This window comes from Eubalaena glacialis, chromosome 3, assembly GCF_028564815.1.
Source record: "Eubalaena glacialis isolate mEubGla1 chromosome 3, mEubGla1.1.hap2.+ XY, whole genome shotgun sequence".
NCBI classification, from domain to species: Eukaryota; Metazoa; Chordata; class Mammalia; order Artiodactyla; family Balaenidae; genus Eubalaena; species Eubalaena glacialis.
In genome coordinates this window covers 104,064,770-104,078,878 of record NC_083718.1, presented here as the reverse complement: position 1 = coordinate 104,078,878, position 14,109 = coordinate 104,064,770, and the positions used below count along the sequence as shown (strand labels likewise).

Genomic DNA, 14,109 nt, shown 5'->3' with positions numbered 1-14,109 from the left:
AAATAGGAATTTTATAAAATATTTTTCCTGAATTAACATTATTGTATTCTTATACTTATCACTTTTTAGTTGAGTATTTTACACCTTTAGAACTGGGTCAAATCATAAAGACTAAAAATCTTCTTCCATCTTTTCTGTTTGATGTTTGAATGTGGTTAGATCTAACTGAGAGTCTAAGTCAGACAGTTCAGCATTAAAATCTGTTTGTGGGATTCCAAAGACATAAATTCAAGACTTATGTTTGTCATGCGTTCACCTAAGTAATTGGGTACATTACTATAGTATAATTATGAGTACAGTTTTTTCTTCTACAAAATGAGAGCAACCATCTGCATCTTACAGGTACTTTGAAACTTATAGGAAATCAGAATAAAGGAAAGTAAGGTATAAAAATGATAACAATAGCTAACAATAAATAATGATTATTTAAAGATGTAATAAGCACTGCAAAAGCATTATGTAATTTAATCCACAAATAGCTACATTTTACAAATGGAATACGATTCCCCTATTTTACCTTGTACATATGTCCAGATTTTCATCTACTGAGAGATTCCTTTGAACATGACTGTGACTCGTTTGCCTCGTCATTGTATCATGAAATAGAGCAGATTAGGGTTCAATCCTTGCTCCTCAACTTACCAATAACTATGAGACCCTGGGAGGGGTGGGCTGGGGGGCTTCCAAACACTCACTATTTTCCTATTCAGACCAGTGCATGGATTAAATGCAATAATGTGTAAAATGTCTAGCAAAGAGTACTAGACATGAAGATTTTACACACTTCCCCATGCACTGAGGAAGATGTAACAAAGCCTTCTTTGACTTGAATACATCTTTGTGTTTTGTTTTGTTTGCTTGTTTGTTTTTGATTTACAATGTTGTATTAGTTTCAGGTATAAAGTGAATCAGTTACACATATGTATATCTGTATTCTTTATTCAGATTCTTTTCATTACAGGTTTTTACAAGATATTGAATATAGTTCCCTGTGCTATACAGTAGGTCCTTGTTTATCTATTTTACATGTAGTAGTGTGTATCTCTTAATCCCAAACTCCTGATTTATCCCTCCCTCTCCGTTTCACCTTTGGTAACCATAAGTTTGTTTTCTATGCCTGTGAGTCTATTTCAGTTTACACTCATTTGGATTGAACTAACCTAAAGTAATCTTTCTCCAAGTGATAAATGCCTCCTCTGTATCAGAATAATCTGGAGTGACTGCTAAAAGTGTGGACTGTCAAATCCCACTGCAGACATACTGAGACAGACTCTCTGGCATTGCATTCCTGGACCCTGCAATTTCCCCAGGTGATACATACAGAATGGATGTTATAATTTATATTTCCTCCACAAGTAAGGAAAATTGTATATGAAGCCTTATGGGATTTGATGGACAAAACTTAGTATGAGCTGCTAAACTTTTTTTAGGACTTGTTTAGCAATATATTCTAATTCATGCTTACAGAGACCACTATGTGATCAACCTGAGGACAATTGTTAGGACATGTAATACTCACACAATGGGGGAAAATGTCTGCAAATGACACTTTTTGAAGGGTTTTCAAAGCCTTTTCTCTTTCTCTAGAGAGAATCAGATAGTTATACCTGGTAGAATATTACTATGTGACTACTCTAGGAATTTGACAAGTGAGTATAATCCAATATGAAAGTAATTCACTTCTATCAAATTCAATTTGAGGACAAATATTCATCTGTCCTGAGTAGAACACAAACACATTTATAGAGACTCCATTCAAATAAATTGCTCTTATGCATCAATTTCATGTTTAATAAATTTATTTTCTTACATGGTTTCTGCTCGTAGAAATTTATGGGAAATAGACAAAAATGTCCAATCCACCAACTAAACAGTTTGTAATATATGGGCATATTCTTCTTCTTTTCTCACATAAAAATTATCACCAAAATATACAGTTTCCATGAAAAGACATTATCTGCTTTTAAATGGAAAAAATAAACAGCCAACAAAAGGCCAAAAAGTCAAAGGTTAATAGTGAAATTGGCTCTTTCGGTGAACTGAAAATTTCAAAATTATTTTAAATTCTGTTTTAAATATAAATGAATCCTACCTTAAAATAGATTTTACTTTTTGAAATAGCTATCATTTTATAGTGCATATGGCAGTGCATCTTTTAAATACTCAGTATGGTTTATATTACTAGTAAGATATTGGATAAATTATATTGCCTAATTATAGTCCTTAAATTGCTTGAAAGGGATTAGCAGCTGAATTTCATTTTTAGTACAATAAAGACTTAAATCTATCCAAAATTCATTGGCTTCCACATAGGAAAAAATATGAAGCTATCTTTGATCTTTGATGTATCCATCATTTTTTGTTTTAGAACTGAGAAACATAAATGTTTTTGACCGTAGAAAAAAGTTATGAAGAAAAGTAATAGAAAAAAATAAAGACCAACATTTCAGACATTTAGGTTAAAGGGTAAAAATAAAATGTTTGATTCCTCTAGGAAGAAATATTTCTCTCTAGTCATTCTGGTCCATTTTGTAAATAAAAATAAGTCAATGAATACTGAATAGAGGATTGACTTAGGAAAAACAGAAAAAGATAAAAATGTCAAATAAACACTTAATAGAAAATTGTACTCATTCATGTAACATGTAAAAAAAGTTTTCCATTTTTAAATCTAAACACCACCACATTGCAATTCAATTTAGTAATTAGATTAAAAATGTACCAAATAATCTAAGAATAGTTTAAAGTTGTGGGTTAAGTAAATATCTTCTTTTACTCAAAGCACTTGTTAAAATGCTTGACATTTGAAAGGCAGGTAACTAGGTGACAGGACAATGTATTAGAGACAGTATTTAAAAGGTAAAAATTATTAATCAGTGTTCTAAATGTAGCCAGAAACATATAAATGATGCTTGCATTATTTTAAAATCATAGATTAAATGAATCTTATTTCAGAAAGGCTCAATTACCTCCTAGCATATAAGGAAATATATATTCTAGAAATTCAGTGAAATATTATAGGACAAAACCACATAGCAAGCCTAAAACACTGTTGCCACATGATGATGAGTCACAAGTGCATGCAGTTCACATTAGTCAGGAGGGAGGATATTTTTGACTCTCATTGTTTATCTGTGAAACTTATTAATAAATATATATTTGGGGATTATTATACCCAACCAGCATGTATTCTTATATACTAAACCTGTCTAGCCTGAATGGATCAAACAGGGATAGATAGATGACAAAGATATAAGTAGATAAATAATAGATAGATAAATAGATAGATAATCTCATGTGCATATAATTACCTTAATATTAAGAACCAAAATTTACATATTAAATCATTTAACCGTTTAATGTAATTAGTCAATACATCAAATGCAGCCTTAGCAAAGTTTTATAATTAGCTCGAGGAAAATTAGTACACCAAGGTAAACATGTATTTTTAAAACATCTTCTTTTTGCTTAAAATATGTATATTTCAAATAGGCAAAAATAGAATTTGAGTGCATTGAGTGCGTGGGTTGAATGGTGTCCCTGCAAAAGATATATCTAATATCCAAATGTTCTAGAATCTGCAAATATTACTTTATTTGGAAAAAGGGGTCTTTGTAGATGTGATTAAGTTAAGGATCTTGAAATGAGAATACCCTGAATTATCCAAGTGGTCTTTAAATCCAATGACAAGTGTCTTTATAAGAAGAGAAGATACAGACACAGAAAAAAATCCATGTGGAGAAGAGGTCGGAGATTGCACACAAGCCAAAAAGTGCCTGGGGCCACCAGAAGATGGAAGAGGCAAGGACAAATTCTCCCACAGGGCTTTTGGGGGGAGCATGGGCCTGCTGACACCTCGATTTTAGACTTCTGGCCTCCAGAACTGTAACAAAGTCAATTTCCATTGTTTTAAGTCACCAAGTTTGTGGTGATTTGTTACAGTAGCCCTAGGAAACAAGTTCTGTGGAAATGAGGGAAAATAAAGAGGATGAAAGAAGAGTCATTCTTTCTTTAAAAAAAATATAAGTGGTAATTCAAACCTTCAGGGTACCAGAAAGGAAATCAAAAGCTATTATCCATCACCTGTCATCTACTTAAAACTTCTATATATATTAATATACTGCCCTGGAATAGTCCTTATTCCACTTACAAGGAAGTGGCTGACTGTGCCTTCCTTTCATGAGTCTGTCTCTAAAATACTCCAATCCAAAATCACCTAGGATCTCTGAACTCTCTGCACTCCAGGTGCCCACATCGCCTCTGACTTTCCCTTATAAGATTATATTTTAAGGATTCATCATCTCTATATTACAAACTGAAAGGTAACCATAGATGATTAATTTTAAGTGTATCTACAAAATGCTGATAAACTGTAAAAATCAAGCTAAATATTTTACCTTTGGACCTTGTCTTCCTGGATATCCCGGTAATCCTGGAACACCAAGTTTCCCCTAAAGTTAAAATAATAATAATAATAATAATAATCAATTCTAAGATGAATTAAGTTTAAATGATGCTTTTAGTCATTCTTCTAGAAGTTAGAACCACATATTTGCACATTTGAAAGGAAGATTTGCAAGTTTTTGCCATTCTTTACTTTCATTATATTTCTTAATTTGAATAGGGAAAAAATGTTGCTAATGTTATAGTGTTCACTAACTTAACCTCTGTTGTCTAAGTGGCAGTGCCTTCTCTAGTGACACAGAACACTGAGTAAAAAGAATTCTAGGACTGTTTGTGAACTAAAGAATACGCTAAGATATCACCTAAGTTTTATGAACATTAAATACTATTTAAAATTAATGGATGTAGTTAGAACTGCATGTAGATCTTATCATTCCAACTAAAGGTAATCCATTTGATAAAATTATTTCATTTCTCACTGTAAATATAAAGCAAGCAATCATAAGTTAACTTTTTTTTTGCTGAGTAAGGAAAGTTTAAATAACTATACTAAGAAATTTGAACCTGATTTTTGAGCAAAGTTTCTCCTTTTATTCAAATGTCTGAATAAATTGGGTTAATAAATACCAAATGGTGAGAGATATAGCTAAATAATGATTTTTGTGGAGTGTTAATTCCTACAGGTGGGAACTTGAATATGCAGCTATTTTCTTCCAGTGCAATGAGATTACCTCTCAATCCGAAAGTGCTGAAACAAATGATAAATTACAGTGAAGCCCAAAGATGTATAACAAATACTAAGAGGTTTAAAATGCTAAACTAATGAAATTGGCTGCCTGAACAAAGCATTAATTTAAAAACATGAGTAGAGAGAAAATAAAATTAAAATAAATGAATTGAATAAAATATGTTTGTGGAATTTTACTGTGACATTTTCCTTAAGATCTTATGAAAGCACATTTCATATATAAAATATTATTTATCAAAGTCTTAAACATTAAAAGACACATAGTATCATTATTTCCCATGTGCATTTTAAGTGAAATAAGAATAAAAACAAACAAGTTCAAATTACTATATATAAAACATTAATAGATGAGCAGGATTTTATGAAAAAATAAATATTTTACTGGATGAAGCAAGGCAAGAAATTAGGAATATACTTTATGACCTTGTTATTATAGGTTGAACTAAACAGTTGTCTGATTCATGATCAACACTGCATAGGTAAGCAGTCTTCAGATGGAAAACATTCAAACAAGCCTTAAGAAGCATACTTATAATGATGTCCCCTTGGATAGAGTAAGTTATCACAGTTTGTTTTATGCTACTGATTTCAAGGTTAATGAAATTCTCTAATTATTATCAGAAAACTTTTGTAGTCTATGTTAATTACTACATTAGAATGTAAATTCATTCATTTTAGAGTCATTTAAAAATAAATCCAGACAGAAAATTTCTTTGTGTTTTCAGTGTGGTGATAAGCAACTTCAGTAAAAGGGAAAATACTACTGAAAGGTGAAAGATGAAGCACTGCGGGGTAAAGTCCTGATGCCTCAGAATAGTTTGTAGGGCCGTTTACACAACACATAGTGGGGTTGAGAAAAGAGGAAGGTCCTAGAATATCCTTAACTATTGGCAAGTGAACACTTTAAGTAGAAGGGTCATAGGCCTTGTAAGTGCTTATTCCCCCAACCTTAGCTTTTCCCTCCGTCGCCTAAACACGATGACATTATTCATCAGTTTACAAACCGCAACTGAGAGTATGAAACTGTAGAAGAACTACTATATCAGATGACTCATAATGACATGAGGAAATGATTTTTTATTTGTCTAGTCACAATTCTTATATAATCCTTGTATATTTTCCTTCTGGGACAGGAGGGTAAGGGGCAGAGAGGACAATTTTCTTACATAGCATGGAATTTCCATATTTATAGAATAATGGCATGCTCAATATAAAAACTGGAGAATAGTCATATTTACAAAAAAAAGGAAATCATTTAATTTATATCACCTAGAGATAATTATTATTTATATTTTCCTTCAGTGTACGTAATCGGAAAGCACTTGTCATAGGTATTTCTAGTTTTGTCTTAATTTGACTTCAGGTTCATTATAAGACGTTTACAATATCACTAAATATTCTACGAAGGTATAATTTTAATGTTGCCTAATATTCTATCTAAATGTAAGTATAATGATTGCAAATATTTTTTGACATAATGCATATAGCCCAGTGGCTCTTAAAGCAATGAATATTAATATTATCTGGGGATATTTTAAAACATAGTGATGCTTGAGTTAACCCCAGATTAAAATTAAAACCTTTTCAAGTTTGGCCTGAACATCAGTATTTTTTAAAACATTTATCCTGTAAAAATATATGTTTATGTGGAAAGAGTGAAAAAAGGACATTTTGGTTTGAGGGCCAAAGATGATTCAAGTTGTTCGAAAATAATAAGTAGACCATCTTTGATTGGTTCTTTCAGCCTTCATTAATCACACTCAAACTCTGCACTTTTAATATAGAAGAGCATTAAGAGTGGTTGATTCTACATGGCCAATGGAAGCAGAAGGGACTAGAAAATAAGGAAGAGTGAAAGAGGATAAATGTGCCCATCTCATGATTATACTTCTAAGTAGTAATATGGATATGAAACTGAAATTCAAAAAATTGAAATTCAATAAAACCCTCTAGATTTACATCACAGATGATTAAAAACACCCTAAAATGACAGTGAAGCATCATCTACAAGAGGACCTGTGAATTTAAAGTTGCTCCCTAACCTTCTCTCCTGCTTGACCAGAAGGACCGGGGTCTCCGGTCGGACCTGCTCGACCTTTGGGGCCTTCAGGGCCATCTTCTCCTCTTGGACCTACTTGACCAACTTCTCCCTGAAACACAGAGTAACAACGTTCTTGTAATTTAAAATATCTTGGAGACTGAATGGCAGAAGTTATAGTCTATCAAAAAGTTATATTCTTCAACTCTTGGTTTGTTTACTCACATATTACATATGACAAAGAGGCTTGAAAGTATTTGATTTCATCACTCTTTCAATTAATAAATAAACTACTCAGTGCAGTCTGAAAATTGAAAAACTACAGAAGCCCTATGTTACCATGTATCACATTAAATTAATTTTAATACATTGTGTTGCAGAAAGAGAGAGAGAGAGAGAAAATAAATAAGAATCAAAATTAGATACTGTTGGTTGGTTGAATATGCTACACCAAAATATGCCACTTTGGCATAAGGATTATTTTGAACTGAAGGCAATTGAAAAGAAGCAGATACAAAAAAAGTTCTCTACCCACCCCATACTTGCTTAAAAGCAGGGCACAAATTTGCAAAGGTGTCTTTCCTCCCCTCTCTACTAGAACGGACAAAAATTAATCACTAGTGATAACTAGACCCTTACCAGTCCAGAGCCAGAAGCAGGTACCAGTGGAATCTATCTATGCAACAAACTTTACAACTAGCCTTTATTATACCATTAGTTTCCCATATATCTGCCTTCCCACAATTTACAGTACTAGAAACTCATCCTTTTCCTGCTCAAAATTTATTGTTCCTTTGCTAAAATGCTATACAAGCCCCAGTTCTAACCACTCTTTTTAGTTACTCATCACTGAGTGTTCCCATGTATAATCATGATACATATGCTAGCAAACTTCTGTTTACTTTTCTCTTGTTCATCTGTCTTGTGTCAGTCTAATTTTACAGGGCACCAGCCTGAGAACATATCAGGGTAATAGGGAAAATAATTGTTCCTCCCAGATGATAGCAACTTTAGATATCACTGTTTGGAACACAAGAAAAATGTCTCTATTTTAAACTTGGCTTTTGCATTTAAGGTATTAGGAACTGGAATGTGTAAGTTATTGCCCCTATCCCGGACACAGACTTTCTATGCATTTTAGGAAAATCAATATTCTATAGTATCCTTTTTTGCTAAAATTTATTAGATACTATTATGCTAGTTATAAAATAAATCTTCCCAATAAAATTTAATTTACTTTAGGTGACACAATTTTGTTTTCAAGATACTCATTAACAGAAAAACAGTGTACTATTTCTACATTCAAAAATTCAAGACAACTATATAGTGAACATTCATAACAGTTGCAGATACAGTTTCCAGGCAGCATAGCTCACTATATGTGAACAAACTTTAAAACAAATCTATTGAATTAATTATATAAAACAATTTGATCATCATTTTAGAAAATATCTGTAAACAATAATACCATATATATAATATACTATATATTATGTATATATATTTTATATGTATAAAACTATGGATGTTCTGGGACATATAGAGATTTAACATAACATCTAAAAAACAACTGATACTATATTATCTCTACAAAAATTAAAACACCTAATCTTCATATAAAAATGGAAGTGAAAAATATCACGGGTAGTACATTTTTATTTATCCTGTGTTTGCAATATTTAATTATAAGAATAAACACACAAATGTATGTACTAGTGCAAATGTCTTTTTACTTACTCTGTCACCTTTAAGACCCATGTCCCCTTTGAATCCTGGAAAACCATCTTCACCCTAAAAAGTATAAGGAATAAAACAAGTGTTTAATCAATTGTTTCTATGGATCTAAAATACGGCTATACAAATTATGAGTACTGATAATTAGGAAAAATTGTTCTGAGAAATATGTACCTTAGTTGTGAAACCTCCTCTTCCCTATTTTAACCCTTTATCCCCAGTATCCTCCCATTTTCCCATAATTAATGCCTCTAAGTTACCAGAAAAGTTTTCACAAATGTGTCCATTGAATCTTCTCTATCTTATGGGGGGGGGGGGAATAACCATTTTCTTATAACAACATGTATCCTATGTTATTTGAACAAAGAAAAAGTAAATAATTAATTATATTAACTTTGGATTACAAGAACTCTGGACAACCAAATAAAATGTCTTTAATTTACTGATATATAATTAAGAATTTTATATCATTCATTTTGTCTCCTGTGCTTCAGATAAATGTCTTCTGACTCAACTTGTTCTCTAATTACAATCTCTCTTCAGGTGAAGAATAAGCAAATTAATATTATCCTTAACGTGTAAATAGAGATTGCTTATCGTCACATCATATGCACAAACCAATGATGCTGAAAACTGGGCATCCTTTTGCAAAGAGAGGAGAACATTTGACTATGAAAATATTTCCTGTCATTTTTACTATATGCAGACTTTTAAGAAATAAGCTTCATCAATAACCTTCCTGTCTCTTAATTTCAAGAAAAAAATTTAAATTCCTAAGGAATAATCACTCATGTATTCAATAGCATTAATTGAGCAATAACTCTGTTCAGAGTATTGTGGAGTAGTTTGAAGTTTTTGTTTTACCAATAATTTGTATTAATTTTGGTACAGATGGAATAGAATGGGTGTTTAGAGAAGAAAGACATGAGGATGATGATAATGATGATGATGTGTTGTGCTGGTGCTGGTTCTGGTGAGGCAAGAAGTGAATTTGGAGATTTGAGGGGGCAGTTGGTACCTTAATTAGTAGCTGGAGAATAATCATTCATGTATTCAATAGCATTAATTGACTTGCAGAGTTTGAGAAAAAGACATGTCAGGCCAAGTCTGAGAACAGAGCTGAGAAGATTAGTTCCTACATTTCCACATCCTGCTGCCAAATGACCTCTACAAAACATAAAACTGATCACATCTATTTTTGCTTTAAAATACTTCAATGGTTCCAAAGTGCTAATGATGAATATAAGCTGCCATCCCCCCTCTCCTTCCTACCATGATCTAGGCTTTGCTCACCTCTATAGTCTTATCTTTGGTCTTAAATCCCCTCTCTACTTCCATCCAACACACTGGGACTGATTTTAGAAAAACTGAATTACCTGTATTTCCATTTGTAATTCTTGCATTGGTTAACTACTTACACATACACACACATCTGCAAATCCTTTACCTTCTCTGTCTACCTGGTGATACTTTCCTCTTCTTTTAGGATTTAGTTCATGATTCTGCTATGAAGTTTTCCATGACCTCAATCTTTCCCCCTTAAAATTAACCTCTTTGTCCTGTGTGCCCCACTGAACATTTAGCATTATAAGATAACATCCTGCACTTAATAGATCATAGGTCTCTTTCTTTCTACTAAATGGTCAAAACCAAGAATCATGCCTAATTGACCTCTGAATCTCTAGTGCTTAGTACATTTTGACCCTCAAAAATCATGATATTTAATAAACATTTATTAAATGTACATTTGGAATCATCCTTGCCTCAGTGCTAGTTTGGTAAGGTATGCTAAGGTCCAGAAAATATCAGGTTATGATGGATATATGAGACTTAGACTTGGAAAAGGAATCCAATCTGATATCCTACCTAAACATAAGAATTCTGACAGGTCTGAAAGTTTTGACACAAGCATAATGTTTTCAACTTTCTGGCCACAAAGTAGCCTTGTGGAATTAGGATTCTCTGTGCACTGAATGCAATTAGGCAATAGCAGAGGCTTAAAAGCTGAAAATGACCACTTAACTTCCTATTGACTGGTGTCTTCATTACTTTCTCCCTAGAGAGAAAAGTAATTACACAGTTGCCAAGTTTAGTTTAAAAAAATACTGCACTCTATGTCTAAAATCAGTAACAGGTTTTAGGATATTTTTTCCAGGAGAGATTTGTTTTTTAAGAGAGCATATAGTGGACTAGATGATATTTCTGTCAAAACTTTGTTTTCAATACATTTGCAATTTAAAAATAAATTAGATGACTCAAGTTATTAAGAATATTCTTACAATAAGTGACATTTTTTAAACAAATAACACTTTCAAGCTACTAAGCTTTCCAGTCCTTAAATTATCAAGTCTGAATTAACATTTTAAAAAAGTAGACAGATTTTTAGAAAACATGTAAAAAAGGAATTCACCTGTGCCACTTGGTTAACTGGATTATGTTGCTTAAGTCCTAAGGAACAAATCTGAGTCTAAACAATGGAGAATTTTATTCTAGTTAGGGTACTAACTTGGTATTTCACCTTTGGTTAATTAATATTGTTATTCATAAAAGAAAACAGTTTCAACTTCCTTCTTCATCTCTTATGAGATAAATGGTCAATTATAATATATACTCAGAAAAACAAAATAACCAATAATCTCAAATTGTTTTCCTACATATAAGCAATATACATTTATTTTTTTCCTGAGTAGGTTTTTCCTCACATATATCTCATCATCTATAATTTTATTTTCCTTTGTCATTTGCTACTACCCCTCTTTCCAAAAAGTTCATAACTTTCCCACCCCAATTAAATGCCTTTCCTTTAAACACTGCCTTCCCGAAAAATCCTTTGTGGGCACTAATTCCAGAGAAACAATTTGAATTGATATTTAAATGTATTACCAATAAAAACTGAGATTCCAAATTCCAAACTGAGACAATATATTTTTTTGCATAGGCAACTTGCAAGTAATTACAAGTTCAACACTGTCCAAACTACCACTGTGCTAGCTCAGTAAGACACTATACCCTGAAGTTCATCTGTGATGACCAAGATGAATTGGGATTCAAATCAAAGTAGCTGAGTTAATTTAAAATGCATGACATTTTTTCACACGGTAGAATTGTCAATATAGTTGCATACCTTGACAATGCCTCAGTATGTAACCTATTTATTCTTTTCAGAAAAATAAAATATAATGTATATAATAAGTCCATCCCTTCTTGTTATCTATTCCTTACTGATATCAAATCTATTCAAGGTGTTTTTGATAATATTATGACTGTGGGAATAAACAGTTATCCTTGAAATCAAAATGTGTATTGTATATATTTCTCACCAAATCTACCAACATTTTATACTTAACCTTGTTTTATAAAATGAAATATAGTAAGAATTAATGCAATACTGATTCTGAGTAATGTTATTCCATTTCAACACAATCATCGAAGGATTTGGGAGCTCTACATTTAATGTTAAACATTTACATGAAAAAAATCTCAATTTTGTTTTCTTCATCAAATTAAACTATAAGCACTCTTTAAAAGAGTGCACATTCTTTCAGCCACCTTTACTTGGATTTAATCTTAATTTCCTTCTTATTAAAGCTTTTGCTGTGCATGCAGTATCACATATGAAGACTTCCTCTTCCCCCAGTTGATTCATGTTACTTCTAACTTTCATATTTTGCACTTCATTTCAATTTATAAAATTTGGGGATTTTAGTAGAGAAAAAAATGGAATAAACATTCCTCTGTTATGCATATAACTGGATCCAGTCCAAGCATAACAAACCAATCATAAGGCCAACCTTATAATTTAGAAAAGTTAAACACATGTAAGAAAAAAAGGGATGCAGGATTGATTCTATTTATGACATACTTTCTTTTTTTTTTTTTTAATAATTTAGTCCTCACCCGAGGATATAAGACTTCTAAAGTATCCGGGATATAGAGTACAAAATTAGACTTGCATTGTTTGGTACATATGTAATCACTCAATATATTTGAGAAATGGAATATCTGTTCAATAAATTTAAATTTTTTACACAATAGGTATATAGCAATTAAAATCACCTAAATAAATTATGTTTTACCTTTTCACCTTTAGAGCCCTTGAGACCTCTGACACCATCTGCTCCCTATGGAATAAATTAGAAGAATTAAATAACTATAATATTTTACATTGAAATTAAATAATGTAGGAAAAAATAATATTTACCTTTACTCCTCGGGGACCAGGGTAGCCAATGGGACCCTGTGGACCTGGAGGACCCTGAAAAAGACCCACTGCAATTTAAATACATTATGCACTGAAAGTGCCCCTTACTCACAACATACTATAATTTTACCAAATAATGTATAAGAACATGGTATTTTTCTACTTCTGGTAAAGATTTCTTTGGTACTTTATCATTTGTGTCTAAAGTCAGATATCATGACAAATCATGTGATGAGCCCTACCTACTCCAAACTTATATATTCATGCAAAAAGTAAGATTAAATATTATGAATATGTGAAATAATATAAGTAATTATATAATTAATAACTGCTTTTCTAAGCCTGAAAAAATCTGATGTCCTCAATGTCTACAATAAACAATTATAGATTAGTCAAAAAGATAAATAATTTCTAAACAAAAACTAGCATTAAATTTATTGCATTCCAAATCAAAACTACAATGAGGTATCACCTCACACCAGTCAGAATGGCTATCATCAAAAAATCTACAAACAATAAATGCTGGAGAGGGTGTGGAGAAAAGGGAACCCTCTTGCACTGTTGGTGGGAATGTAACTTGATACAGCCACTATGGAGAACAGTATGGAGGTTCCTTAAAAAACTAAAAATAGAACTACCATATGATCCAGCAATACCACTACTGGGCATACACTCTGAGAAAACCATAATTCAAAAAGAGTCATGCACCACAATGTTCATTGCAGCTCTATTTACAATAGCCAGGACATGGAAGCAACCTAAGTGTCCACCGACAGATGAATGGATAAAGAAGATGTGGCACATATATACAATGGAATATTACTCAGCCACAAAAAGAAACGAAATTGAGTTATTTGTAGTGAGGTGGATGGACCTAGAGACTGTCATACAGAGTGAAGTAAGTCAGAAAGAGAAAAATAAATACAGTATGCTGACACATATATATGGAATCTAAAAAAAAAAAAAAAAAAGGTTCTGAAGAAC

General features: G+C 32.0%; 1 protein-coding gene across 2 annotated transcripts in view; it reads right to left on the bottom strand.

Annotated features, from left to right (window-relative positions):
- Positions 1-14,109, bottom strand: part of COL11A1 (collagen type XI alpha 1 chain) — a 212,859-nt gene that overhangs the window by 85,469 nt on the left and 113,281 nt on the right. For both annotated transcript variants that reach the window (XM_061183781.1, XM_061183782.1), the window contains 5 exons: positions 13,126-13,179; positions 13,001-13,045; positions 8,928-8,981; positions 7,195-7,302; positions 4,398-4,451 (listed from right to left, as the gene is read on the bottom strand). In XM_061183781.1, coding sequence (XP_061039764.1) covers positions 4,398-4,451; positions 7,195-7,302; positions 8,928-8,981; positions 13,001-13,045; positions 13,126-13,179 — 315 coding nt within the window. The remainder of the gene's footprint in view (positions 1-4,397; positions 4,452-7,194; positions 7,303-8,927; positions 8,982-13,000; positions 13,046-13,125; positions 13,180-14,109) is intronic.